At 46.1% G+C, this 25,419-nt stretch overlaps 1 protein-coding gene across 2 annotated transcripts in view; it reads left to right on the top strand.

The window, feature by feature from the left end:
- The first annotated feature begins 9,549 nt into the window (after nucleotides 1-9,549).
- Nucleotides 9,550-25,419, top strand: part of NUP107 (nucleoporin 107) — a 44,315-nt gene continuing 28,445 nt past the window's right edge. The window contains exons 1-6 of one of the 2 annotated variants that reach the window (XM_039501097.1): nucleotides 9,550-9,837; nucleotides 14,854-14,939; nucleotides 16,672-16,761; nucleotides 17,177-17,286; nucleotides 19,621-19,756; nucleotides 20,418-20,521. In XM_039501097.1, coding sequence (XP_039357031.1) covers nucleotides 9,830-9,837; nucleotides 14,854-14,939; nucleotides 16,672-16,761; nucleotides 17,177-17,286; nucleotides 19,621-19,756; nucleotides 20,418-20,521 — 534 coding nt within the window. In that variant the 5' untranslated portion in view covers nucleotides 9,550-9,829. Of the gene's footprint in view, nucleotides 9,838-14,853; nucleotides 14,940-16,671; nucleotides 16,762-17,176; nucleotides 17,287-17,996; nucleotides 18,129-19,620; nucleotides 19,757-20,417; nucleotides 20,522-25,419 lie in introns of those variants that run through there. The other variant, XM_039501106.1, reaches the window with a different exon arrangement.

Raw genomic sequence — 25,419 nt, 5'->3', positions numbered from 1 at the left:
GTCCTCAGATTCGTGAACTTCTTCGAGATGATGCATTTGACCATGCACTGCGTGGCAAGGAAAAGACGGCATGGAAAGCCTTCCAGTTAGTGGCAATAAATTTTCTCGGAAACAACAAGGCAGACAACTACAGGTTGTTGGTGGAAAACCTCCTCAAGGCATACAAAAGCCTTGGTTGCAACATGTCACTAAAGATACATTTTTTGCACTCTCATCTAGATTTTTTTCCACCGAACTGTGGAGCAGTGAGCGACGAGCACGGCGAGCGATTTCACCAGGACATTGCAACAATGGAGAAATGCTATCAGGGCAAATGGAGCCCATCAATGCTTGCAGACTATTGCTGGACAGTGACAAGAGATGCTCCATTTAATAAATACAAGAGACAAGCCAAGAAGCGCCGAGTAGACACTGAATAGGACGAAACTATGTACATAATAGTTTTTTGCCTTTTGTTTCATAATAAATTTTATTTATATAACCCTTTTGCTGATTTTTAAAGTGTTACATAAACAGGACAGGTGAAATATTATCATGTAAAGCAACCATAAACACATGAAAAGACCTAGGTTTACAATTTATGATTAAAACTCTACTATCTACACAATATACATAGACATAAAATGTAAAAATTTACATAACTTAGAAACTATAGCCAATCAGTTGTTTTAATTGTCATGTTTGAATTCAGCACATCAAAATACATAATAAATAGCACATTTTATCTCTGAAGTAGACCAGTGTTATAGGTGGAGCTGGTAGGGCTGCCTATTAAGATTGCCTGACACTTTCCATTATAAAACCCCATTTTCAGTTGCTTATAACTTTGCCAAACTGTTTAGTCTGAAATGTTACATGCTGGGTTTTTGCTTCTGGATGAGTTTTTATTTTTGGAAAATTTCAATCAAAATGGGTCAGCAGTTCTGAGAACTAGGCTAGGGGAAAGGGTTTTGTCCATATTAAAGATCATTGACAACTTTTTCTTTAAAAAAATTACTGTCCCCATGCTTTGGAACAGAAACTTGAAATTTAACAGGGGCCTGGGATGTGGCTTTTGCCACCCCCATTATAAACCCCAAGAGTTTGACTAAGCAATCTGCCTTAGATGCTTATTAGAGGCTTTAGCAGACAAAAATCTGTGAAGATTCTATCTTCACTGAGCGTGCCTGAGCCTCTCATTACTCATACTGCTGGCCAGAGTGTGCATGTGCTGTCCCCACAAGGCAGATGGAGCAGGCTCTATCTTCTTACAGCTTTGTGACCAGACTGTGCATATACTATCTGTGAGCCACTGAGAATGCTCCAGTCCTGGGCTACAATGGCAAAACTAGACTTTCCCTGTAGTGGCTGGGCAGGGCACTGGACCTGAAAGCAAGGAGCCTCTTTCCCCTGTGTTCTCAATAACCCCAATGCTGGCAGCTAGGGAGAAGGCTGTTGGTTTTGAATGCAAAGGGGACAAAAGCCAGACGAGGGGAGGAAAAGGAGTAAGTTGGGTCAAGAAGTCTGATGAGACTGGGACTGGCTGGGCAAGGAGACTGGGAGACAGAGGTGGATGGGAGAACACTTCTACTGCACAGAATAGACAATGCTCAAGGAATGCATCAGGGTTGTATAATGAAAGAGGCTGTTGTCTCTAGAAGCCCTGGCTCATTTGTTGAAGAGGTTGAAGAGTGTGTACTATTTGAAGTACTAAGGACAGGTGGGTCTAGGCCTGCCCAAAACTAAAGGCCTTTTCCTCAATTAAGGGTGAAGAACCACAGATCCCAGGCAACAAATGATGTCTAGAGACAACAAATGAAAAAAAAAAAGGAGTGGGGTCAAAGGTTGAAGATCAGAGCTCCAGAGTGGGACTCTGAGCAGAGAACTCCCAATAGCACCCACTGCTCCTCAAAGATGTCTAGAGAGTCAGTGGACACTGCCCAGAGGAACTCTGCCTGGAGGCATGATTGTACAAGGGATCAGAAATAGATCCCACACTCACAGAGCATCACCCTGTTCAGCTTCCTCAGCCTGGTGTGATGGTTGGCCCATCTTGGCCAGTGCGAAGAGAAGGTTGAAGAAGAGGTCCTGTGACTTTGTGGGGCCATGGATGGGAGGTGTAGAGAAAAGTGCAGTCAAAACCACAGTAAGAAGTTTTGGAGAAGCCAGAAGAGGGGCTGCAATCTGATGTACCCTACCTAGATGTGTGCCAGGGTCTCCCGCTCACTGCAGAAGGGACATGTGTCCGGGGAGTTTGTGAACCATGCCAGGTACATCCCTGTGCTCACAGCTGTGTGAAGGAGCCACCAACTAATCTCCCCAGAGAGTCGTGGGACCAGAGTGGAGTACAGGCTGGTCTATTGGGGTGCGTCACCCTCCTTGGGAGGCAACAAGTCCCACCACTCAATCTCAGGGAAGGACATGAGGGTGAGGAAGTGGATGGGGTGATTCATGAGCACATCAGATGTTCCCTGGGCACAGTTCAGAAACAGACTGTCTGGATATTGTGCAGCTGGCTCAGGTGACCTGTTGGGGACAGGTGGGGAGGTCTGCAGGACAAGGGCCTCATTGCGAGTTCCAGAGGGTCAGGGATGAGAAGCACTCTCCCACAGGACCTGCTTGAAGAAACTGAGAGAAGCAGGAGGCAAAGCTGCCCTCACCTCCCGGAGCACACAATAGGGGACGTGCAGTGTGAGCAGCCCCATGCACTGATAGAGTGCTGTGGGGTTCACCCACTCCCTCTGACTGCAGTCCAGAAAATCTCCAAGGCTTGTTATACCAGCCCCGCCCCCTGCCCCACCCCTTCTCTGAGGCCCTGCCCCCAATTCCCTCCAGCCCGCCTCCTTCCGGTGCTGGATGAAATGAAGCAGCGGGCTGAAACCAGGCTGTAGGTTCCCCACCCCTGCCTTAAACAGTATGTAAAGCCAACAGTTTCAGCTTATTTCTTGGTATCAGTCCAATTAAATGAAAGTGCAAAGGGTGGGTGGGTGGTTTCAGTTAAATTCTTAATGGCCACTTGGCTCTCATGTTCCTCCTCAGCAGTCTGATAAAAAAGGCAAAGGCTGAATACTCCTGAATGTTGAACTTCCTTGAGGTGTTGAGATACACTGGTGGACCAGTTGAGGGGGGGTAGGGGGGAGAGAAGATGATATGGGTATTACCACTGCCCATGCTCTACCTGTAAATTGGACTGTAAAGCCAGAAGGGACCACTGCGATCATCTCATGTGACCTCTTGTGTAATACAGCCATAGAACTTTCCAAAATAATTCCTGTTTGGGTTAGAGCATATCTCTTAGAAAAACATCAAATTTTTATAAATTGCCAGTGATGGACAGTCCTGGGTAAATTGTCCCAATGGTTAATTACTCTGTTAAAAATTTATGCCTTATTTGGTCTAGCTTCAACTCCCAGACATCTGCTAGATTCAAGAGCCCATCATCAAATACTTGTTTCCAATGTAGGTACTTATAGACTGATTGTCACCCCATAACCTACTCTTTAAGATAAAAAGATTGAGCTTCTTGATTCTATTATAAATCATGTTTTGCAATGAGGATGAGGAATTGTCTTAAGGGAATCAATAATTAGGACAATTAAAATAAACAAAACAAGGTGTTTTCTACTGTTAATGTCTTTTTATAAGCAGACTTAGGGCTTGGCTACACTGGAGAGTTGCAGCACTGGTGGCAGCTTTACAGCGCTGCAACTCACTCACCGTCCACACTTGCAAGGCACATACAGCGCTGTATCTCCCTGGCTACAGCGCTGGTTGTACTCCACCTCGACCTGGGGAATAACGACTATAGCGCTGCTGATGCAGCGCTGCTCCGCCAGTGTGGCCACCAAAAGCGCTGTTATTGGCCTCCAGAGGTATTCGGAGGTATCCCAGAATGCCTGTTCAGCCACTCTGCTCATCAGTTCGAACTCTACTGCCCTGGCCTCAGGTGACCAAGCGTCAGACCCGCCCTTTAAATTCCCCGGGAATTTTAAAAATCCCCTTCCTGTTTGCTCAGCCAGGTGTAGAGTGCAATCAGTGAATCTTTCCAGGTGACCATGGCTCCACGTGGCAAACGAGCCCCAGCATGGAGCAATGGCGAGTTGCTGGACCTCATCAGTGTTTGGGGGGAGGAAGCTGTGCAGTCCCAGCTGCGCTCCAGCCGTAGGAATTACGATACCAATGGGCAGATATCAAGGGCCATGCTGGAAAGGGGCCATGACCAGGACACGCTGCAGTGCAGGGTTAAAGTGAAGGAGCTGTGGAGTGCCTACTGCAAAGCCCGCGAGGGAAACCGCCGCTCTGGCGTTGCCCCCACGACCTGCCATTTTTACAAAGAGCTGGACGCAATACTTGGGGATGACCCCACCTCCACTCCGAGGACCACAACGGACACTTCAGAGCAGGGGGAGGAGGAGGAGGAAAGCGAGAATGAGGGTACTGGGGTGGGGGGAGACACCCCGGAATCCCAGGAGACATGCAGCCAGGAGCTCTTCTCAAGCCAGGAGGAAGGTAGCCAGTCGCAGCAGCCGGTACTTGGTGGAGAACAAACAGAGGAGCGGGTTCCCGGCAAGCGGCTTTTATTTTCAGGATTGAAATTTTTCAGGAGAGGAGGGAGAGTTAGGGCTGCATGCATGCATGCCTAGATGCGGAACAGCGCATTGATGTGGTCTATCACGTCGCGGTAATCGGCCTCGGTAATCTCTTCAAAAGTTTCAGCCAGAGCGTGGGCAATGCGCTTGCACAGGTTTCTTGGGAGAGCCACTGTAGCCCTTGTCCCAGTCAGGCTAACATGTCCGCGCCACTGTGCCGCGAGGGGTGGGGGGACCATTGCAAGACACAGGTAAGCTGCATAGGGGCCAGGGCGGAATCCGCATTGCAGTAGAAGACCCTCCAGTGCTTCCCAGGTGACCCGCAGCAGCGAGATATCTTCCAGGATAAACTCCTGTGGAAAATGTTGGGATAGTGTTCAATGTAGGTGCCCCCTGCAGCTGTTTGCTTTCCCCAATGCACAGAAACCCCGAGGACAGTACAGCCCTGAAACAATCAGTCCCCCTTACTCACCATTTCGGGGCTCCCGTGGGTTATGTGTGCTCTCTTTGGGATGGGAAAATTATGCTATTGTGAAGACTGTTACCCTCCTTAACTGCGGGGGAATAACTGTCTGGTATAAACAATGCTGCCTCTGTTAAGTGTTGCATTTTTGCCTTTACAGATGCAACCTTGAGATCTCAGCTGCCCGTGTTATCAACGGCTGAGAGACTAAAAAACCTCCGGAAGAAGCCGCAAAAAAGCAAAGAAGACATGCTGCAAGCAGTTATGCAGCACTCTGTCACAGAGAATCAAAAAGTGCAGGACTGGAGGGAAAGGGAAAGCAGGATCCTCCAGAGAAATGCAGCGGACAGGAAGAAAAGCACAAAGCATCTGATAAGCATCCTGGAGCACCAAGCAGACTCTATCCAGGTGCTCGTAGCCATGCAGGCGGAGCACTACAGCGCCCGCCCCCCCTGCCGCCCTTGTCCCAAAGCTCTTTCCCTTGTGTCCCCATGTCAGCTCAAAACCCCCTTCCCCAGCATCCAGGTTCTTACCACCACCACCAGCTGCCTTCAACACCTGTATGTTCACCAAGCACCCCGGGGACCAAGACCCTTACCCTCTGCACTCAATCCCCCTCACCATGCAGTATAGCCATCCTGAAGTGCAGCACTCATTGCACAGCACCTCCAGACAGGACATATTCAAACCTGTGACTGTACAGTTCCCCACCCCAACCCCCTGCCCTTTTAGGTTCCCAAAAACTTGTGTCTGTCAATAAAGTTATTTTCTTTTCAATAAATGAATTATTGGCTTTGAAAAGAGTTTTTATTATTGCAGAAAGTCAAAGATACCTTGGCCCAGGAAAGAAACAGGCACTGCAAATCAGCTTAGCAAACACAGATTCCTACTAACATTGTAACCACTGCACTTCACTCCCGTGCAAGGCACCAAACATTACTGTTGGTTTTCAGCCTCAAATTCCTCCCTCAGGGCATCCCTAATCCTTGCAGCCCTGTGCTGGGCCTCTCTAGTAGCCCTGCTCTCTGGCTGTGCAAATTCAGCATCCAGGCGTTGAACCTCGGAGGTCCATGCCTGACTGAATCTTTCACCCTTCCCTTCACAAATATTATGGAGGGTACAGTACGCGGATATAACCGCGGGGATGTTGCTTTCCCCCAAGTCCAGTTTCCCATACAGAGATCGCCAGCGCCCCTTTAAATGGCCAAAAGCACACTCCACAGTCATTCGGCACTGGCTCAGCCTGTAGTTGAACCGTTCCTTGCTGCTGTCAAGGCTCCCTGTGTACGGTTTCTTGAGCCACGGCATTAACGGGTAAGTGGGGTCTCCAAGGATCACAATGGGCATTTTGACCTCCCCTACTGTGATCTTCCGATCTGGGAAAAAAGTCCAGGCCTGCAGCTTCCTGAACAGGCCACTGTTCCGAAAGATGCGTGCATCATGCACCTTTCCGGGCCAACCTGTGTTAATGTCAATGAAACGCCCACGGTGATCCACAAGTGCCTGGAGAACCATGGAGAAATACCCCTTCCGATTAATGTACTCGGATGCTAGGTGGGGTGGTGCCAGAATAGGAATATGCGTCCCATCTATCGCCCCTCCACAGTTAGGGAAACCCATTTGGGCAAAGCTATCCACAATGTCCTGCACGTTCCCCAGAGTCATGGTTCTTCTTAGCAGGATGCGATTAATGGCCCTGCAAACTTGCATCAACACGATTCCAAAGGTCGACTTTCCACTCCAAACTGGTTCCCGACTGATCGGTAGCTGTCTGGAGTTGCCAGCTTCCAGATTGCAATAGCCACCCGCTTCTCCACCGGCAGGGCAGCTCTCAATCTCGTGTCCTTACGCCGCAGGGTGGGGGCGAGCTCAGCACACAGTCCCATGAAAGTGGCTTTTCTCATCCGAAAGTTCTGCAGCCACTGCTCGTCATCCCAGACTTCCATGACGATGTGATCCCACCACTCAGTGCTTGTTTCCCGAGCCCAAAAGCGGCGTTCCACGGTGCTGAGCATGTCCGTGAAGGCCACAAGCAATTTTGTGTCATACACATTACGCAACTCGCTATCATCGTCGGACTCCTCACTGTCACTTTGGATCTTAAGGAATAGCTCAGCTGCCAAACATGATGTGCTGGCGAGACTCATCAGCATACTCCTCAGCAGTTCGGGCTCCATTTCCCACAGAAATCGCGCTGCACAGAAACCGTTGAACGAGGCAAGATGGCACCAAACGTGGACGGAAAAACAGGGATTGCTGGGATGTGAAGCGACGCATCACGGGGCGTTGGGACAGGAAGCAGAATGACCCGCACCCTCCGTCCCCTTTCCACAACCCACGGCGCCAGAATGGGAAGAGGTGCTCTGTGGGATAGCTGCCCATAATGCACCACTCTCAACACCACTGCAAATGCTGCAAATGTGACCACACTGCAGCACTGGTAGCTGTCAGTGTGGCCACACTGCAGCGCTTTCCCTACACAGCTGTACGAAGACAGCTTTAACACCCAGCACTGCACACCTGCAAGTGTAGCCAAACCCTCAGGAAGGAGACTGATGTCACTGAATTCTGAACAGGTATGAGAAAATATAGTCTCTGGTAACTTTCAGGAAATGGTTTGTAATGAATAGTGCTCCTCTATAAATATATAGACTGGTAAGTCTTTCTCCTAGCCCTCACTTATGGAATGAGAGGACAGAAATCATCTGCTGTGTGTTCCAGTGAAATGTCTGAAACCTAGTTATAGAATAAATAGGAAATTAAAGAATTAAGAGTTATCTTAAATTTGGGTAAGGAAATATGTGTGTTGTAAAGAAAGTCCCTGACTAGCAAGAAGAAGGAAGGCCTTGAAAGTAATGAGTCATAAGGCCAGAAGGAATGATGTAGAGAAAATGTCTGGTTAAAAAAATAACTAAATAATGGGAAATTTCTAAGAAGGGCTCTGACTAATAGGGGTGACTGCAGATGGTTTTAAATAAGACTTAGGCTTTGTCTACACTGCACTTTCGTTGGTAAAACTTTTGTCATTCAGGGGTGTGGAAAAAACACGTCCCTGAATGACAAACGTTTTACAGACAAAAAGCACTGATGTGGACTGTGCTTTGTTGGCTCTTGCTTTCTCCCTCCGACAAAGAGCAGCTACATTGGCGCACCTGTTAGCGGGAGGGCTGTCACTAAAAGGTGTGTAGTGTTGACATAGCCAGAGTATCTTAGAAAGAACCAACATGGCCCTTTCTACCCCACTTATCAATGTTGCCTAAAAAATTAGCACCTATGTGAACCCAGGTGCAATGGAAAAACTGTTGGTCAGCAGAAAGGAGGGGAAAAGATAGGGAGGAACGGCCTTGAAGAGAAAGGTGGTTTTAATCCGGACAAGATTTATAACTGGAATTAAGGGTGAACTGTCTCAAAAAAATTTTTCACTTGTGTCGATAATTCACAGTGACATCACTTGTTTGTTAAAAGGCATAAAAAAGTAAACTTTTAAAGGGTTCATTGCGAATACCTGCCTGACCAAGTTGGAGCTGACCAATATGTGTCTAAGCATCCCTGGGTTTAGCCCATTTCTAAGTATCTTGATCAAATGCTTATAACTGTTTTGTTACTGTTTGGATGTAGTAAATTGCTTATTAGTTAGGCATGTTTAGCGCAATTGTATAAATACCATTTGGCCTCTGGATTTAATAAAGGAATTATCATAGTAAGAACTAAGTATACATCATAATTCCAACACTAGTTCATTATTTTTCTACTTATTTGGCTTGGCTATAAGGGCAGAACCTGTCAGCCAGAATTACCAATTTATTTCTGGTTTCAGAGTAGCAGCCGTGTTAGTCTGTATCCGCAAAAAAAAAAAACACAAGTACTTGTGGGCTTAAAAAAGACTAAAAATTTTTTTTAATGAGAGCTGTGTGAGCTAAGCTCACTTCTTCGGATGCTTTATTTCTGTTCAGCAGTGGAGTATTTTCCTTGAAGTAGCATTAACCTCCCATAGGGTAATCGAGGGCAGGCTGCTAACTCCCATTTGTGGGTGATGAGTAAGAGGCTTTCCCAAGCATAGGCTGGTAGGTGATAATTTTCTGAAACTTTTCTTTTTAATAGACTGTATTCCATGCCTTTAGTGTTGGAAACAACCTTCCACCTGTGCGTTACAAGGGTAACGCCCTGCCGCCCTCTGCACAGCTCCGGCGCCTCGGCTTATGCTCCCCCAGGGCCAGGAAGCAGCAGCGGATTGAAATTAACGAGCCTCCGGTGCCTTTGGCGCCTGAAGCCGCCACTGCTGTCAGTCGCGCTCCGCGGGCGCCGGTAGCCTGGCGAGCGGGCAGCTCTGATGCTCTGGGCGAAACGCCGGCAGGACGGGAAAGCCGGGCACACGCTGGTGCTCGCGCGGGCCGGCGAGGATAACACCTCCCCGCGCAGGGGCGAGCAGCAGGCAGCGGGGGCGCGCAGGCTGCTCCAAGGGGCGCAAATCCCGCTGCAGAGCCCCGGCATCGGCCGCGCGCACCCGGGAGGGTCAGTGTGCAGCCCCCGAGCGCCACGCGCGCGGGGGAGGGGCAGCCCCCTGCGCCTCTTCGGGGTGAGCGCGCAAGGCCCGGGCGCTCGCGCCGCCCTCCTCGTTCTAACTCAAACGCGAATGCACAGCCCAGGGCGGCCGCTATGCGCATGCGCAATGTAGCCGTGATCCTTCCCCGGCAAATCCGGCCTCGTTCAACTTCCGGTTCAAGGACCCAGGCGCTTCCGGAAAGCGGCCGGGCGGGCTGGAGAGACTCCGGCGTGAAGCGGCGGCCGGGCCCGGGCCATGGAGAGGTGAGCGCGGCAGCCGAGCGGGGCCCGGGGTGAGGGAGGGCCTGGCCCGTAGGGAGCCAAGGCCCCAGTCGGGGACCCCGTCTTCTCCCCTCGCTGTCACGGTGGCTCCGCTTCGCCCGCCTCCCCTGAGGCGTTACAGCCCCCGAGAGCCGGCGAGCGCGGCCCTCCCCTCTCGCCTGCTGGCTCGGGGCCGCCTTCGGAGCCCTCTGCGCCGGGGGGTGTCCATGGAAACGCCGCGGGAACCGGCTCTCGGAGCCTCTTCAGAGACCCGCCCTCCCGCGCAGACTTCCCCGAGAGGCTCTGGAGCGATGACAGGCGGTGGGGGACAGATCAGTTAGACAGACCCTGGGGGGGCCTGTGAACAGATTATAAAGCCAGAAAGGGCTGTTGTGCTCTCTGGTCTGACCTCCTGCGTAACCTGGGCCGGGCCACGGGACTTCTCCAAAATAATTCTTCCTGCCTCAAGTCCAGTTGCTCAGGTTGAACTAGAGCAATTTTTTGGGGGTGTGTGAAAATATCCATATCCACCGTAACCCTCGGTAAATTGTTCTAGTGGTCAGTTAGTGTGCACACTTCTAACAATGGGGATGTTTTTAGTCTGAACTGGTCTAGTTTCAACTTCAAGCCATTAGATCAGGGGTCTCAAACTCAAATGACCGCGAGGGCCACATGAGGACTAGTACATTGGCCCGAGGGCCACATCACTGACACACACACACACGCACGCCGCCTGCTGCCCTGTGCCCCTTCCATGAGGCCCCGCCTCCTCCCACCCCTTCCCTGCCCCCATTCCAACCCCTTCCCTGAAATCGGCACCCCAGCTCTGCTCCCTCCCTGCCCCCAGGGGGTGCAGAGGAGTGTGGGGGGTGGCAGGGGCTCAGGGCAGGGAGTTGGGGTGTGGGGTGCAGGAGAGATGAGGGGTGCAGCGGGGGTCAGGGCTGGGGATTGGGGTGCAGGAGGGGTGTGGAAGGGGGCTCGGGGGTGAGTTGGGGTGCAGGGTGTGGCAGTGGGTTCAGGGCAGGGGTCGGGGTGCAGCAGGGGTGCGGCAGTGGGTTCAGGGCAGAGGGTCGGGTGCAGCAGGTGGCTCAGGGCGGTGGGTTGGGGTGCAGGAGGGGTGTAGGGTGCAGCAGGGGACTCAGGGCAGGGGGTCAGAGTGCAGGGTACAGCAGGGGGTTGGGGTGCAGCAGGGGGCTCAGGGCAGTGGGTTGGGGTGCAGGAGGGGTGTGGCAGGGGGTTGGGGTGCAGGGTGCGGCAAGAGGCTTAGGGCAGGGGGTTTGATTGCAGGAGAGGCTCGGGAGGCAGGCTCTGGCCCGGCGCGCACTGGGGGCAGGGCAGGCTCCCTGGCCGCCCTGCCCCTGTGCTGCTCTGGGAAGCGGTTGGACCGTGGGGGAGCAAGGGCACAGGAGCATGTGTTGCTGTTGCTTCAGGCACCGCCCCCAGCATCTCCCATTGGCCAGGAACAGGGAACCGCAGCCAATAGGAGCTGCTGGGGGCGGTGCCTGAAGCAACATCAACACATGCCCCTGTGTGCCTCTTCCCCCACATTCTTTCCACTTCCCAAAGCATTGCGGGGGCAGGCAGGCAGAGAGTCTGCTCTAGGTAAATGCTGGGGGGTGGCAGGGGGGCTGTGAGGAGCTCATGCGGCCCGCGGGCCTTGTGTTTGAGACCCCTGCATTAGATCTTGTTATATGTTTTAAAACAGGTAAATGCAACGTCATACATTTAGGACCAAGAATGCAGGTCTGTATTGTGCAAATCAGGGACTCTGAAAGGAGCTACTAGAATAATTTGAGGGCTGGAAAATCTGCCTTACAGTGAGATGTTAAAGAAATTAAATCTAGTTTATATAGGAGAAGGTAAAGAGGTGACTTGAACATGGTCTACAGCAGGGGCTGGCAACCTTTCAGAAGTGGTGTGCCAAGTGTTCATTTATTCACTCTGATTTAAGGTTTCGCGTGCCAGTAATACATTTTAACGTTTTTAGAAGGTCTCTTTCTATTAGTCTATAATATATAACTAAACTATTGTTGTATGTAAAGTAAATAAGGTTTTAAAAATTTTTAAGAAGCTTCATTTAAAATTACATTAAAATGCAGAGCCCCCCTGGACTGGTGGCCAGAATCCGGGCAACGTGAGTGCCATTGAAAATCAGCTCACGTTCCGCAGATTGCCTACCTCTGGTCTACAGATATCTATATAGGGAAGAATAATCTGATGATAGATGGGTCTTTAATCTGTCAGAAAAAGATACAATGAGATCCAGTGTCTGGAAATCTGAGTTTATCTAGCTTCAACCAGAAATAAGATAACTAATCAATAGAACACCATATCCATGGACATGCTGGATTCTCTATCTCTTGAAGTCTTTACATCAAAACTGGGTATTTGGATGAGGTTCTTGGGCCTATGTTATACAAGACCTCAGACTAGATGGTAGTCTGTTCTGGCCTTAAAATCTATTAATCTAAGTGAAGCTCCATGCTACCCAGTGCATGTAAATTGACTTCTGGGGCTCTGTAGCCTTGGCAGTTTTCCACATAATTACGAACCCCATGGACATGAGATATTTTGGACCCTATGTAGAGTTAAGCATTGCACAAGATTTCTACTGAAAGTGGAAACTAAATCATTCTCTCTCTGCAAAACACTGGCCAACTTCTTGTACATATCTGAACTACGATATCTAGGAAAACATACAAGAAGTGAGATCACTTCACTATTTTTTTTATTTGAAACTTCCTAGTTCTTGAACACATCTGATTTGCTTAAACTGACCCAGAAAAAAACTGCCATACTGTAAGATAAGCAAGATTTGGAATTTCAGGCAAATTTGTTCCGTTTTGCTGAGGATAGCCAGTCTAATTTTGACTATGAAAGAGACTAGCATCTGCCTATAATAGTATTAGAAAGAAGGTTCAGTGCATCTTAGGGCAGGTCTACACTACAAATTTATAGTGACATGGCTGCTGCTCTCCCTTGGCTTAATAACTCCACCTCTCTGAGAGGTGGTAGTTACGTTGGTATGAGAAGTTGTCCTGCCAACTTAGTGCTGTGTACACCAGCCCTTAGATTCGTATAACTATGTTGCACAGTGGTGTGAATAATCCGCACAAATAATTTTATAGTTTAGACCAGGTCTTAGTTTCAATTTCTGACTTGTGGAGTTTAAGAAAAAATATATATTCATTTTGAAGAGGAAACAGTCTAAAACAATTAAAGTTACTTAAAAGCAGCAAAGTGTTCTGTGGCACCTTATAGACTAACAGATGTATTGGAGCATGAGCTTTCGTGGGTGAATACCCACTTCGTCAGATGCATGTTACTTAGTATTCCATCTGTAGTGTCTCTAAATATTATATAGAACATTTGCATAAGAAATAGATTTTAAAAAATCTTTGCATAATTGTGCCACGTTAAGGCTTTTTGCATAACTTTCTCAAAGTATTCTGACTAATGGCTTAAACCAGGGGTGGCCAAACTGTGTCTCACAAGCCCTGTGCTGCTTTTTTACAGTTAAAGTGTGGCTTGTGGACCCCCCCCCCCCCATTCTCTGCCTACCAGACTGTGGAACGGAGCTTGGGGCTTTTGCCCTACAGTGGGGTGGTGGGGCTAGGTGCTTGCCAGAGACGACTGTGCCTGCTGAGAGTGGGGCAGTGGCAGATTAGCGATTGGGCCAATGGGGCCTGTGTCCAGGGGTGCCCTTGTGCCCCAACCCACTCCGCCCACCTGCACAGTACTCCTGCTGGGGAATGGGATCGGGGCCCAGGGGAGCTTGCCCTGCTCTATCCACCTGCCTGGTGCTCCTGTTGGGGCACGGGGGCTTCCCCTGTTCCTCAGCAGGAGTGCTGGATGGAGCAAGCCCCCGCTCCCTGAACCCATTTCCCTGGCAGGAGTGCTGGGGGGAAAGGTGGGGGGACTGCAGGTGGAAGGGGTGGGGAAGGGCCCCCGCTAGCTCTGGCCCAGGGCCCCACAAAAGCTTAATCAGCCTCTGAAGTGGAGGGGCACAATTTAAAGGTTCAGCCCCCTCTGCAGCTCCAGTCCTGTCTCCTCCCCCCCCCGCCCCTCTCTTATCCTCATTGGCCCCTCCCTGCAGCTCCCAGGTGTTAGCCCTGCATAGAGAGGGAGTAGCAAATTGCTGGGAGCTGCAGGGTGGGGCTGCTGCTTTAGCTCCACAGAGAGGCAGAGGCAAAAGCAGTCTCTCTCTCTCTCTCTCTCTCTCTCTGCAGCTCCCAGCTGTTTGCTGCTGCCTCTCCCCATGGCCACAGCTTCCAGCTTGCCAGTTCCAGCAGATGCTGTTCAGGGATGGGGTACAGTGGTGGCACCATGTGACTGAGCCGGGACAGCAAACTCTTTCAAAAATCTGGGGGAGCATGTGACCCCCATGTGTCCCCCCATGTCTCCTCTGGCTTCTGCCCAGTGGGGAAGGGGGGGATCTTAGGGTTCAGCCCCATGGGGTGCACCTTTCGGGGCTTCAGCCCAGAGCCCGGCAGGCACCTCCCAGAACTCAATCCCTGAGACCTCCATCCCCACATGGCAGAAGCCCCAAGTCCCACCATCTCACCACGGAGCTGAAACCTTGCGCCACAACAGGCGCCTCCCATGGGGCTGAAGCCACAAACCCTGAACAAGCACCTCCCATGGGGCTAAAGCCCTGAGATCCCCTTCCCTGCAGGGCTGAAGCCCCAACCCCCAGCAGGTGTGCCTTGGCTTTCAGACTTCTGAAGATTGTCATACGCAGCTCGGACGGTCAATAAGTTTGACCACCCTGGATTAAACACTGCAGCCTCAACAGCATTATGAGAATCAAGTGCTCCACAAGGACTTTTTAAATAAAGGCTACTGCTGGATAGATATCAGTATTTGGAGTTCCAGTTTTAAGTTTTTCTTTTTTTGATATTTTTCTTTTTAATTGGATTTTTGAGTTAATGCCATAAAGTTACTGGCTACGCTTCTCATCCTTTTGGAAAATGTAATCTGAATGTGTTTACTTATAGCAACTATCTTCCTATTTTGTAGGAATGAATTTGGAGAGATGTCATCCCCACAAGATGTAGACGTGACCAGGCCTGCTCGGAAACAGAGCGCTAAAAAAAGAGTTTCTAGTATCCTTTTTCTGTCAAGGTTTTTTTCTGCCTGTTTTAAAGGGTATAAAAATTGTGATTGCTGAATGCAGCAGTTAACTTTTCATGGGTTTGAGTATAGTAAATGAAGGCTTTCCAAAAATTGAATTCTTGTCAGGTGAAGAGTACTGTAAAATGTATTCCTTTAATTTCATGCACATTTGAAGTCACAAATTTCATTGAAGTATATGTTAAAAATCTAATTTCCGGGACCTTTATACCTACTGTTTTAAAAGTAACTTCTGTCTATAAGTGAAAGAGTTTACTTTTTTACTCTTTCAGTTAATTTGCTTGTGCACTCAACAGCAATTTGTTTCACTGTTTCCCCTATGTAGTCCTTCAGTTTTACCTCCTGCTCGTAATAGGATTTCATAGAGGAACAGGAGGGATATTTTAAAAAATTGCGATTTTACAAGCACAAAGATTGATTGGTTGGGTGGCTTGGGGGGTGTGAAGCTCCTGGAATATCTTGACTCCATATTTTATTTTTAATTTGACTTGGTTCTCAGTTAAGTCTCCCTTCAAGAACTCTTAGTGAAACTAGAAAATCCAGGTTAGTTTGATTTGGAAAATGAATATTATTGTGTATTTAGCAGCATACTACACCACCTTGCCTGTTTAGCAGAACTTTTCCAAGTGATTCTTTAGGACTAAACTGAAAGACAGTTGTATATTTATTGGAGGACAGTTTTGCAATAATTTGTGTTTTGTCTTGTAGAGTTCCCCTAGCTTCTCCGTTATGTTTGTTTTAAACTTCAAAATATGTTCTAGCATCTAGGTTATTTTCATACTATACTTAGATCAGGGATTGAATAATGAATTTATCCATCACAGGTGGGAAGCTTCTGCAAGAGTGTATATGGGCATAAATTATCAATTTCTGCAGAATTGAATGGTTTGCTTTCAAAAATAGTTTTTATGGTTGAGAGAACAGTTTTCTATGTGTGAATTAATGCAGTAATATTTTCCTGAAACTGAGAGCAAGGGAGTCTGTTGCTGGTAGCTGTCCTAAGCAACTACAGAATAAAACTAACAAGACGCTGGTCCTGTTCAGAATTCTGAAGAACAGCAGGGAATCTAGTAGGGAAATTGACAGGAATCATGCGAATTTCATGCTGCTTGGCAAATCTAGACGCAATCACACACTGGAGTTATGTATTGAGTAGGAGGAACCACAAAACAAATTGAGGAAAAGGTAGAGGAGAAGAGAATTCTTCTCTCCCACCCTCTCCAAAGCAATTAGCAGGCTTATATGGCTAGAGAGCAGATGTAGAAAGCTTTTTTTTTTTTTCTTTCTGTGAGGGGTGGAATTTCAGATTAAGCAGATACATTCTAGCAAAAGGCTGATGTAATACCCTCCTCAATCCCAGCACCTGTGGGTCTGGAATACTTCCCAGAGGGTTTCTTCTAGACTCCTCACTGAGAGTCTCCCTCCATCTACACACTCATCTTCAGTATCTTCCTAAAGTTAGTAGGTTTAACCTTAGTCCTCTAGCTATTAAGTCTGCGGCAAATATTTCAAGTTTATCTAACGGGGACTATCTCTTAGCCTTGTTAAATTTAGTGTACTAGATGTACATTCCTTATGGTATTTTAAGGATTTCTAAAGATGCTATTAGCAGAGATGGTTCATTCATATTATTAATCACTCACAATAATTTTGTAATGGACCTGAGATGGAGTTTAGGGCATACTTTCTTAACGTGTCCACCAGTTCTTGCATCCCTGGATGACAGTCTTGGTAATGGAATATCAAGAGGCCAGATAGTTCCCCGAACTCCAGGGTCATTGCTTCGCCAGTCCTGTAAGTTGTTTGGGTTTTTTTTTTTGCGTGCGCGCCCCCCCCTTCCTTCTCCACTTCCATGAATAGTAAATTGTAGTTTGTGATTACACTAAATGTTTTGTTTTCTATATTTTTATTTCTCACTATTCTATTTTACCTCAAAGACTTTATTCTGTAATTGTCTTAAAGTTTATTAAGGCTGAGACAATGTTTCTTTCTGTGTAGCAGCAGGCATACTGACAAAGCCCAAATAATAATAGTAAAGATAATGTTACCTAAACTTTGAGAGAGAAACAGTTCAGCTCTTTCCTTAGTTAACTGAATGTAGGACTTCGTAAGTACATTTACAATCTCAGTTACTGATTTTTTTTTTTTTGGCAACAGAGCTCCATAGCCTTAAACTTTCTATTTAGAAAAATATTGTTTTGCTTTTCAGTTACTCCACAAACACGATGTTTCACAAAGCAGCTAGATATGTCTACCATCCTGGGAACAGGAGGGAAATCACCTCAATTTACTCCTGGATTCTTTGGCCATCTGTCTATGGTATGAAGATTATAGGGCATGTTGTTCTCCCTTCTTTGCTCATATGAACCTTATGACAAAGTTTTATTTTATTACTTAATATTTTCAGATTCCTATTAATTGTACGTTTTGAATATTAGAAAATGGTAATGTCGCTTGCTTATTAATATATTTTTGCTCACGTTTTGTATCAAGCTGTGTTAGGAACTTCTCTTATCAAAACATGTTTCATATTTACAACTAAACTATTAAAGGAACGGAGGGATTGATTGTAGTCAGGGAATTAAACTGATTATGTAAGGTCAGCCTGGGAAAACTTTCAATATGCACAACTGAAAGTGACTGAAGCATAAGTTCCCACTCACCAAAGTCTCTTAAAAATGAGACAACAGTCTTCTAAATTATTTAGGCTGTCCTTCAAACTTAAAACCAGTAGGTCTCATCCCTCCCTCTGCATTTGGCTAAAAGGCAAAAAGGCCAAGATAGAAGAGAAGCAGTAGGAATAATGTGAGAATGGAATTTGAAAAACAGGTTGGAGAATAGCAAGGACCTATGTTCACATTTCAGGAGGTGCTTAACATACTGCCATGAAGATGATGATGTCTAATTCCCTGTCTTCATTGGTTCAGTGAGAGTATCCCTCAGGGTCAGGGAAAAGACCTAATGGCAAATCACTGGGACCTAGTGTGTAGTGTTGGTGATGGTAGTCATGGTGATGATTATTAGGATGCTTGTCATTGTGAGGTGGTGATAGCTCCAGTCTCTGTCACTCTCAGCCGGCTTGCTGCTGTGCTTATCTGGGTAAGTTACCACATGGTCCCCCAGAAATAACCAATAGGAGTGATCATCATGTCCCATCAAACGTAAGTATTTTCCTTAGTCAATGTTTGTACTGGGGCTGTCAAGCTATTAAAAAAAAAAATCATGATTAATTGCGCTGTTAAACAATAATAGAATACACCATTCATTTAAATATCTTTGGATGTTTTCTACATTTTCAAATATATTGATTTCAATTACAACACAGAATACAAAGTCTATAGTGCTCACTTTATTTTTATTACAAATATTTGCACTGTAAAAAAACAAAAGAAATCATATTTTTTAATTCACATAATACAAGTACTGTACTCCAATCTCTTTGTCATTAAATGTCAAGTATCAGAGGGGTAGCCGTGTTAGTCTGGTTCTGTAGAAGCAGCAAAGAATCCTGTGGCACCTTATAGACTAACAGACGTTTTGCAGCATGAGCTTTCGTGGGTGAATACCCACTTCACCCACGAAAGCTCATGCTGCAAAACATCTGTTAGTCTATAAGGTGCCACAGGATTCTTTGCTGCTTTGTCATTAAAGTTGAACTTACAGATGTAGCATTATGTACAAAAAAAACTGCGTTCAAAAACAAAACAATGTAAAACTTTAGAGACTATTTCTTGTTCAGGCAATCACTCAAACAAGTTTGTTTACATTTGCAGGAGATAATGCTGCCGCTTCTTGTTTACAATGTCACCTGAAAGTCAGAACAGGTGTTCGCATGGCACTGTTGTAGCCAGCATCACAAAATATTATTAAAATACTATTTTTATTTAACATTTTTACAGTGCAAATATTTGTAATAAAAATAATATAAAGTGAGCAATCTGCACTTTGTATTCTGTGTTGTAACTTAAATCAGTATATTTGAAAATGTAGGAAAACATCCACAAATATTTAATACATTCAATTGGTATTTTATTTAAATGTGATCACAATTAAAAAATTAATCACGATTAATTGCAATTTTAATTATTTTGAGTTAATTGCATGAATTAATTATATTAATCCGCACCCCTAGTTTGTACACTTTCTCTCATTTTGTTGCTGTTCCTAAAACATACCTTTAATCATAACCTCACCTGAAGCCTTGAAAACTCCTAATGAACAGTTTTAATTTAAACTGGTTTATGTCACCTTTTGGCTCTGTTCTATGACACACACACACACACACCCAAACAGCTCTCGTAATGTGCTTGTAGGTTAAAATTATTCTGCCGCTTTTCACCCACTTCAGACAATTTAAAACTTCAGTCCAAGTTAGGGTTTGACATAATACGGCTTAGGGAGAGAGGAGGATATGTATTTTAAGAGTGAGTGAAATTTTGCATCCTTTCCATTAGATTAGAAAATCATGTACATCCAGACTTGTACCTTTTTAAAAGGCAAATCTGTCATACCTAAAAGCTGAGTCATTTTTAATTTCTAGAGCGACGTTGCTTGTATCCATAAGAAGAAATCATAAAATGAAGAAGCTTGAAAGCTCCTGACAGTTTAAAATTGCCTTTATTTTTCCCTGTGTTGTTCTGTGTTGTGTTTTAGTTGGATGACAGCAATTGGACAGCTGCACTCACACCTCAGCATACAGGAATGTACACAAACCTAGACTTGTCCAATATGACAGAAGATGTCACCATGAGTGCTGTTCTCTTGCGTGAGGATGATCCTGGAGAAGCTGGTGAGATGACTTTGAGCTTTCACAACAAAATAAAATGAAACAATTATTATTTTGTTCAATTCTTAGATGTATGTTCCACTTCCTTATTGTAATGTTTTTCCAGACTGTCCTTGCCTGACTCTTCTCCTCACCCCCACCCACCACCCCCTTCTACTTGCTGGCTGGAGACAATACTTTGTGAAGGACTGAAGTTGCCTTCAGGAAACCTGTTAATCATTATTGAGAGAAAAGAGAGTTCTTTAGAACATGGAGTCACAAATAGTCTGTCAGTCCTAGAGATGTACGGTGCAAAACAGCTGCATCTTATGGAGCTAGGCACTTTTGGTGTATCTTTAAAGCTTTCTCATACGACCAGGTCTATAGCAAAAGATGTGGTATAATTGCTGTGTCTTTACATAATTCACTTTTTTAGTTTCGGTGGTAAATTTTCATGACATTCTGCAGCGTGTACATAGTTTCATGTAAGTGTCTGCATTTTATTTTCATCATGATTGCGCCAAAGAAGAGCTGCAAATGAGATTTTATTGAAAAAATAGTACTTTGTATAGTCCTTGAAAATGTTGAATATAAATTTCTCTGTTATCAGGAGAATTTCTTTGTGTGTTCAGTTTTTCAAAGTATGACATGCTATCATGACTCTTTCTTCTTTAATGTGTTCTAGCTACTATGAGTATGTACTCAGATTTTCTGCATTCGCTTTTGAAGCACACTTCAACTACCGTTTTTGAACTTGTAGAAGAGTATGAGAATACTTGTAATAACCAGGTAAATTGTTGTAAAAATTTCACGTTGTATTTCGTTTCGTAAGAGGTTGTGTTGCTGAAACTAGGGGTGTTTTTCCTTTCCGACCAGAACTGCAAGTTAAATTTTGGGGCCCGTTGGATGTTACAGTTGGAAGGAGTTGGGCATTGTACATTACTTGTAAATAAATAAAAAGTCCTGCTCCTCTGAACACGAGAACCAAGAACAAAAGGAGCAGTTTCTTAGCTTACAACCCCAGGCCTTTTTAGCCAACACCAGACCCAAAAGCGCTCTGTAGCTTTTCCCAGGGTTATAGAGTAGTCATAGACTCATAGGACTAGAAGGGTCCTTAAGAGGTCTTTTAATCCACTCAAGCATTATCTAGACCATACTTGACAGGTGCTTGTCTAACCTGCTCTTAAAAACCTCCGATGATGGAAATTCCACAGCCTCTCTAGGCAATTTATTCAAGTGCCTAACCACCCTGGCAGGAAGTTTTTCCTAATATCCAGCCTAAACCTCCCTTGCTGCAATTTAAGCCCATTGGTTCTTGTCCTATCCCTGGGGTTAACAAGAACAATTTTTCTCCCTGTTCCTTGCTAACAACCTTTTATGGACTTGAAAACTGTTAACATATCCCCTTTGAGTCTTCTGTAGACCAAACAAACCCAGTTATTTCAGTCTTTCATCATAGGTCGTTTTCTGGACCTTTAATCATTTTTGTTGCTCTTCTCTGGACTTTCTCCAGTGTGTCCACATCTTTCCTGAAATGTGGTGCCCAGAACTGGACACACTACTCCAGTTGAGGCCTAATCACTGTGGAGTAGAACAAAATAATTAGTTCTTGTGTCTTGCTTACAACACTCCTGCTGATACATCCCCGAATGTTTGCTCTTTTTTGGCAAGTGTTACACTGTTGACTCTCATTTAGCTTGTGATCCACTATGACCCCCAGATCCCTTTCAGCAGTACTCCTTCCTAGGCAGTCATTTCCCATTTTACATGTGTGCAACGGATTGTTCCTTCATAAGTGGATTACTTTGCATTTGTCCTTATTGAATTTCATCCTATTTACTTCAGACCATTTCTCCAATTTATCCAGATCATTTTGAATTTTAATCTTATTCTCCAGAGTATTTGTAACCCCTCCCAGTTTGGTATTGTCCTCAAACTTGATAAGTATACTTTATAAGTGTACTCTCTAGGCCATTATCTAAATAATTGATGAAAATATTTAACACTACCGGACACGGCACTGATCCCTGTGGGATTCCATTCAATATGCCCTTCCAGCTTGTCTGTGAATTGCTCATAACTAGTCCCTGGGAATGGTTTTTCAACCAGTTATTTATCCACCTTATAGTAGCTCCATCTAGGTTGTGTTTCCCTGTGTCACAGTGCTCATGGCTAATGCTTGGCTTCTTTGCTTTTTTTGCCTTTGCGCCTCTGTTCTTGTCTGTTCTCACTTCTGTGTTCTCTCATACACCCCCACACACCTGTTCACAACACCCAGTGGAATGCCCCCACTATCCACCTGGTGCTAGTTTCTGGGCTAATTCTATTAGGCCTTATTTTAGGTATGCCCCCATAAGTGTTTCTTAGAGCTATCTTAAGTAAAGGGTGCATTAACACATCAGTTTGAATGAGGTTTTAACTCACCTGTAACCAGGTTTCACCCAACTCCACCCCCTCTCCTCCCCACTTACTGATGGGGTCATCACATACAGTTTGGGAACCACTGATACAGCAGTTAAAATGATTTCTACCTCTAGAGGCTGGACAGTTCAGTTACTGCAAAACAATTGCCTACAAGCCATTTGTCTGACCTGGGCCATATCGTGAAAGGGAATTTGTAAGACACCTTTCCTGGCATTGATTACACCATGACCAACCATAATGAAATCCAAGCTCATCCATTGTTTCTACCACCCAGACTTCTTGCTTGAGGTCCAAAGTCCTGTTTTTGGATAGATGCTCTTACCCCCATCACTTTCTCCATTAAGAAGGGTAGGTGGTTCAGTGTTGGAGCCCCGATTCCCTAGCCTTTTAAAAACATCTGGTTTAATAACTTTGTTTGAACCAGCATCAGTCACCGATGTGCTTGATTTATGGATCCTATTACGCACACTAGCCAGACTCCAGTTATTGTTTGTGTAACTTCCCATATCTGACCAAAAACTATGAGGTTGATCCTTGCTCCTCCATGAAACTTTATCCCCATCACCTTGCTGTATTCCTATTTCCTGAACAACGAGGGGCTTTCACGAGACACTTCGAACAGTCTGTCTTGCCCGGTGTTAAATTTATAGCAAACTTTTTTTTTGGTGTCCAGTTTTAAAACATTATCAGCATTAAACTGAACTGTTTCCTTTAATTTGTGTCATTGCCAGTTTCTCTTCTTTTAGAAACCAAATTTATCACTGTTTCTAGTCGCTCACTAAAATCATGAACCAGATTAGAATCCCCTCTTTCACAGAGCTATGATTACAGGACACATGGCAATCAGCTTCTGTCTTTCTTGCTAGTGGTTGTTTCCTCTTACCATGCATTGCTGCAAGGAAAGATTCAAGTTCTGTTGCAAATTTCACTTGCTCTGCAAGTCCAAGTCCAGCTGAACATCTATCATCTGGTCCATCACCAATTTGTCCTGGAAGGCCTCATTGGTATCTTGGTATGCCAAGAACACAAGTCTCTGCTGGTCCTCTTCTGGTCAGGTGAGGCTTCTTCTTTCCCTGTCCTAGCTCTTATCTATACCCTGGCCAGCGCAGCTTGATGGCTAACTCCAAACTGCATGTCAAGGGCTTGTACCAGTTCTGGATAACTATTTTCTGGGATTAAGCTCTGCATAATCAGAGTTTGAGCACTCAAGTTGGCTGCTAGTAATTCTCCTTTCTTTCCCTCTTCCCAGCTATTATTTTGATATATAATGTTGAAGTGAACCACATAAGCCTCACGAGTCATTCCCTCAAAGGTAATGAGTTTTTGCATCACTGGAGCTGGGACAGCTGGACCTCTCCTCTCTGGTCCTCTGATTTACAAATTGGGTAGGAAAGTGTTGTGAATGTCCAGTTTTACCCAAGTCCTTTGGCTGGCTCAATTCCTCATCCAGACAGATGCCTTCCACTGTCATCTGACACACTTTGTTTTCCTTCTGGAGCGGAATTTTCCAAGTGGGCTAAAGCTTACCTGGTCTCCATGATTTCATGGAAAGACTTCTGATCTGTGGCAGTCAGGTTGCTGGTCACCTCTATGATCTGTTTTGCCATTCCAGCCTGAGAGCTTTGCAGCTGGGCTTCACAACCTGTCTGGACACTGAAGTTCTTGCTCCAACAGAGATTTGACCTTCACCTGCAAGTCAACCCTCAGCCCTTTCTGAGAATTCTCCAGATGCTGCTTTATTTCCTTTTGTGAAGCCTCCAGGTCTTGTTTTAAATTCCTTTATCCATCTTTATTCAAGCATCACCATAATTTGCTCCATCTTGGTTCAACAGGAAGACCAGCTTACAGTTTCTTTTTGGAAACTGGTAGAGCCCTGTGTAGATAGAAAATTTGCATCTACGGATATAAATCGGTATCCGTGAAGCTGCAGGGCTCTACCAGGAACTGCAGCGGTGAAAGCAGCAGCATGTCAGGACACCGCTCCCGGGAGCCAGCACCCTGCACTGGCAGCTCCTCTGGCGTTGCTGTACTGCCCCAGCCCCACCCACTGGGGCAGGCACCAGGCTCACCAGCATCTGTCCCTGGTCGTGCTAGTGTGTGCGAGCAGCTCGTAGGCCCCCAGACACGAGTCCCTTCCACGCAGCAGCCTGCTTCTCCTGTCTGGGGGTATACGAGCTGCTCGCACACACTAGCATGACCAGGGACAGCTGCCAGTGGGCAGAGCTGGGGGCGATACAGCCATGCCGGAGTTGGTAACAGCATGGGGCACTAGCTCTTGGGAGCGGTGGCCTGACATGCTGCTGCTTTCACCACTGCATTCCCAGTAGAGCCCTGCAACATGAGACCCAAAAGTGCTCTTTAGCTTTTCCCAGGGTCACACTGGGCTCACGGGTTAGCACTTGGCTTCCTTGCCTTTTTTTTGCCTCTGTCATCATGAACAGGTCTGACTACCAAAAGGAGGCCGCCAGACAACTCTCCAATACCAAATTTTACAGGCTACTTGTTCAGATGTGGCCCCATAAGTGTTTCATGCAGCTCGTAACAATGACTTAATATGTTTCACTTCAGTTAATGAGTCATGATGCTTAGAACTGACTATTTGCAATTGTTCAGGCAGTTGGGGGTAGGCTTAGGCCATGCGTACACTACATCTTATACCGATCTAAGATATGTTTCTCACTGAAGGACTGTCTGGATATGCTACTCCTGTATGTTACCAGCACTCCCAGCTATCTCCGTGACACCACTGATTTCCTGAGGAAACTACAATGCATTGGTGACCTTCCAGAAAACACCATCCTAGCCACCATGGATGTAGAGGCTCTCTACACAAACATCCCACACACTGATGGAATACAAGCTGTCAGGAACAGTATCCCTGATGATGCCACAGCACAACTGGTTGCTGAGCTCTGTGCCTTTATCCTCACACACAACTATTTCAAATTTAATGACAATATATATCTCCAAATCAGTGGCACCGCTTATGGGCACCCGCATGGCCCCACAATATGCCAATATTTTTATGGCCGACCTGGAACAACGCTTCCTCAGCTCCCGTCCACTCATGCCCCTTCTCTACCTACGCTACATTGATGACATCTTCATCATCTGGACCCATGGGAAGGAGACTCTGGAAAAATTCCACCATGATTTCAACAGCTTCCACCCCTCCATCAACCTCAGCCTGGACCTATCTACACGGGAGGTCCACTTCCTAGACACCACGGTGCAAATAAGTGGTGGTCACATTAACACCACCC

The sequence above is a fragment of the Mauremys reevesii genome, linkage group 1, assembly GCF_016161935.1.
Source record: "Mauremys reevesii isolate NIE-2019 linkage group 1, ASM1616193v1, whole genome shotgun sequence".
Lineage (NCBI taxonomy): Eukaryota > Metazoa > Chordata > Testudines > Geoemydidae > Mauremys > Mauremys reevesii.
The sequence above is the reverse complement of the archived record's forward strand: the minus strand, read 5'-3'. Positions and strand labels throughout refer to the sequence as shown.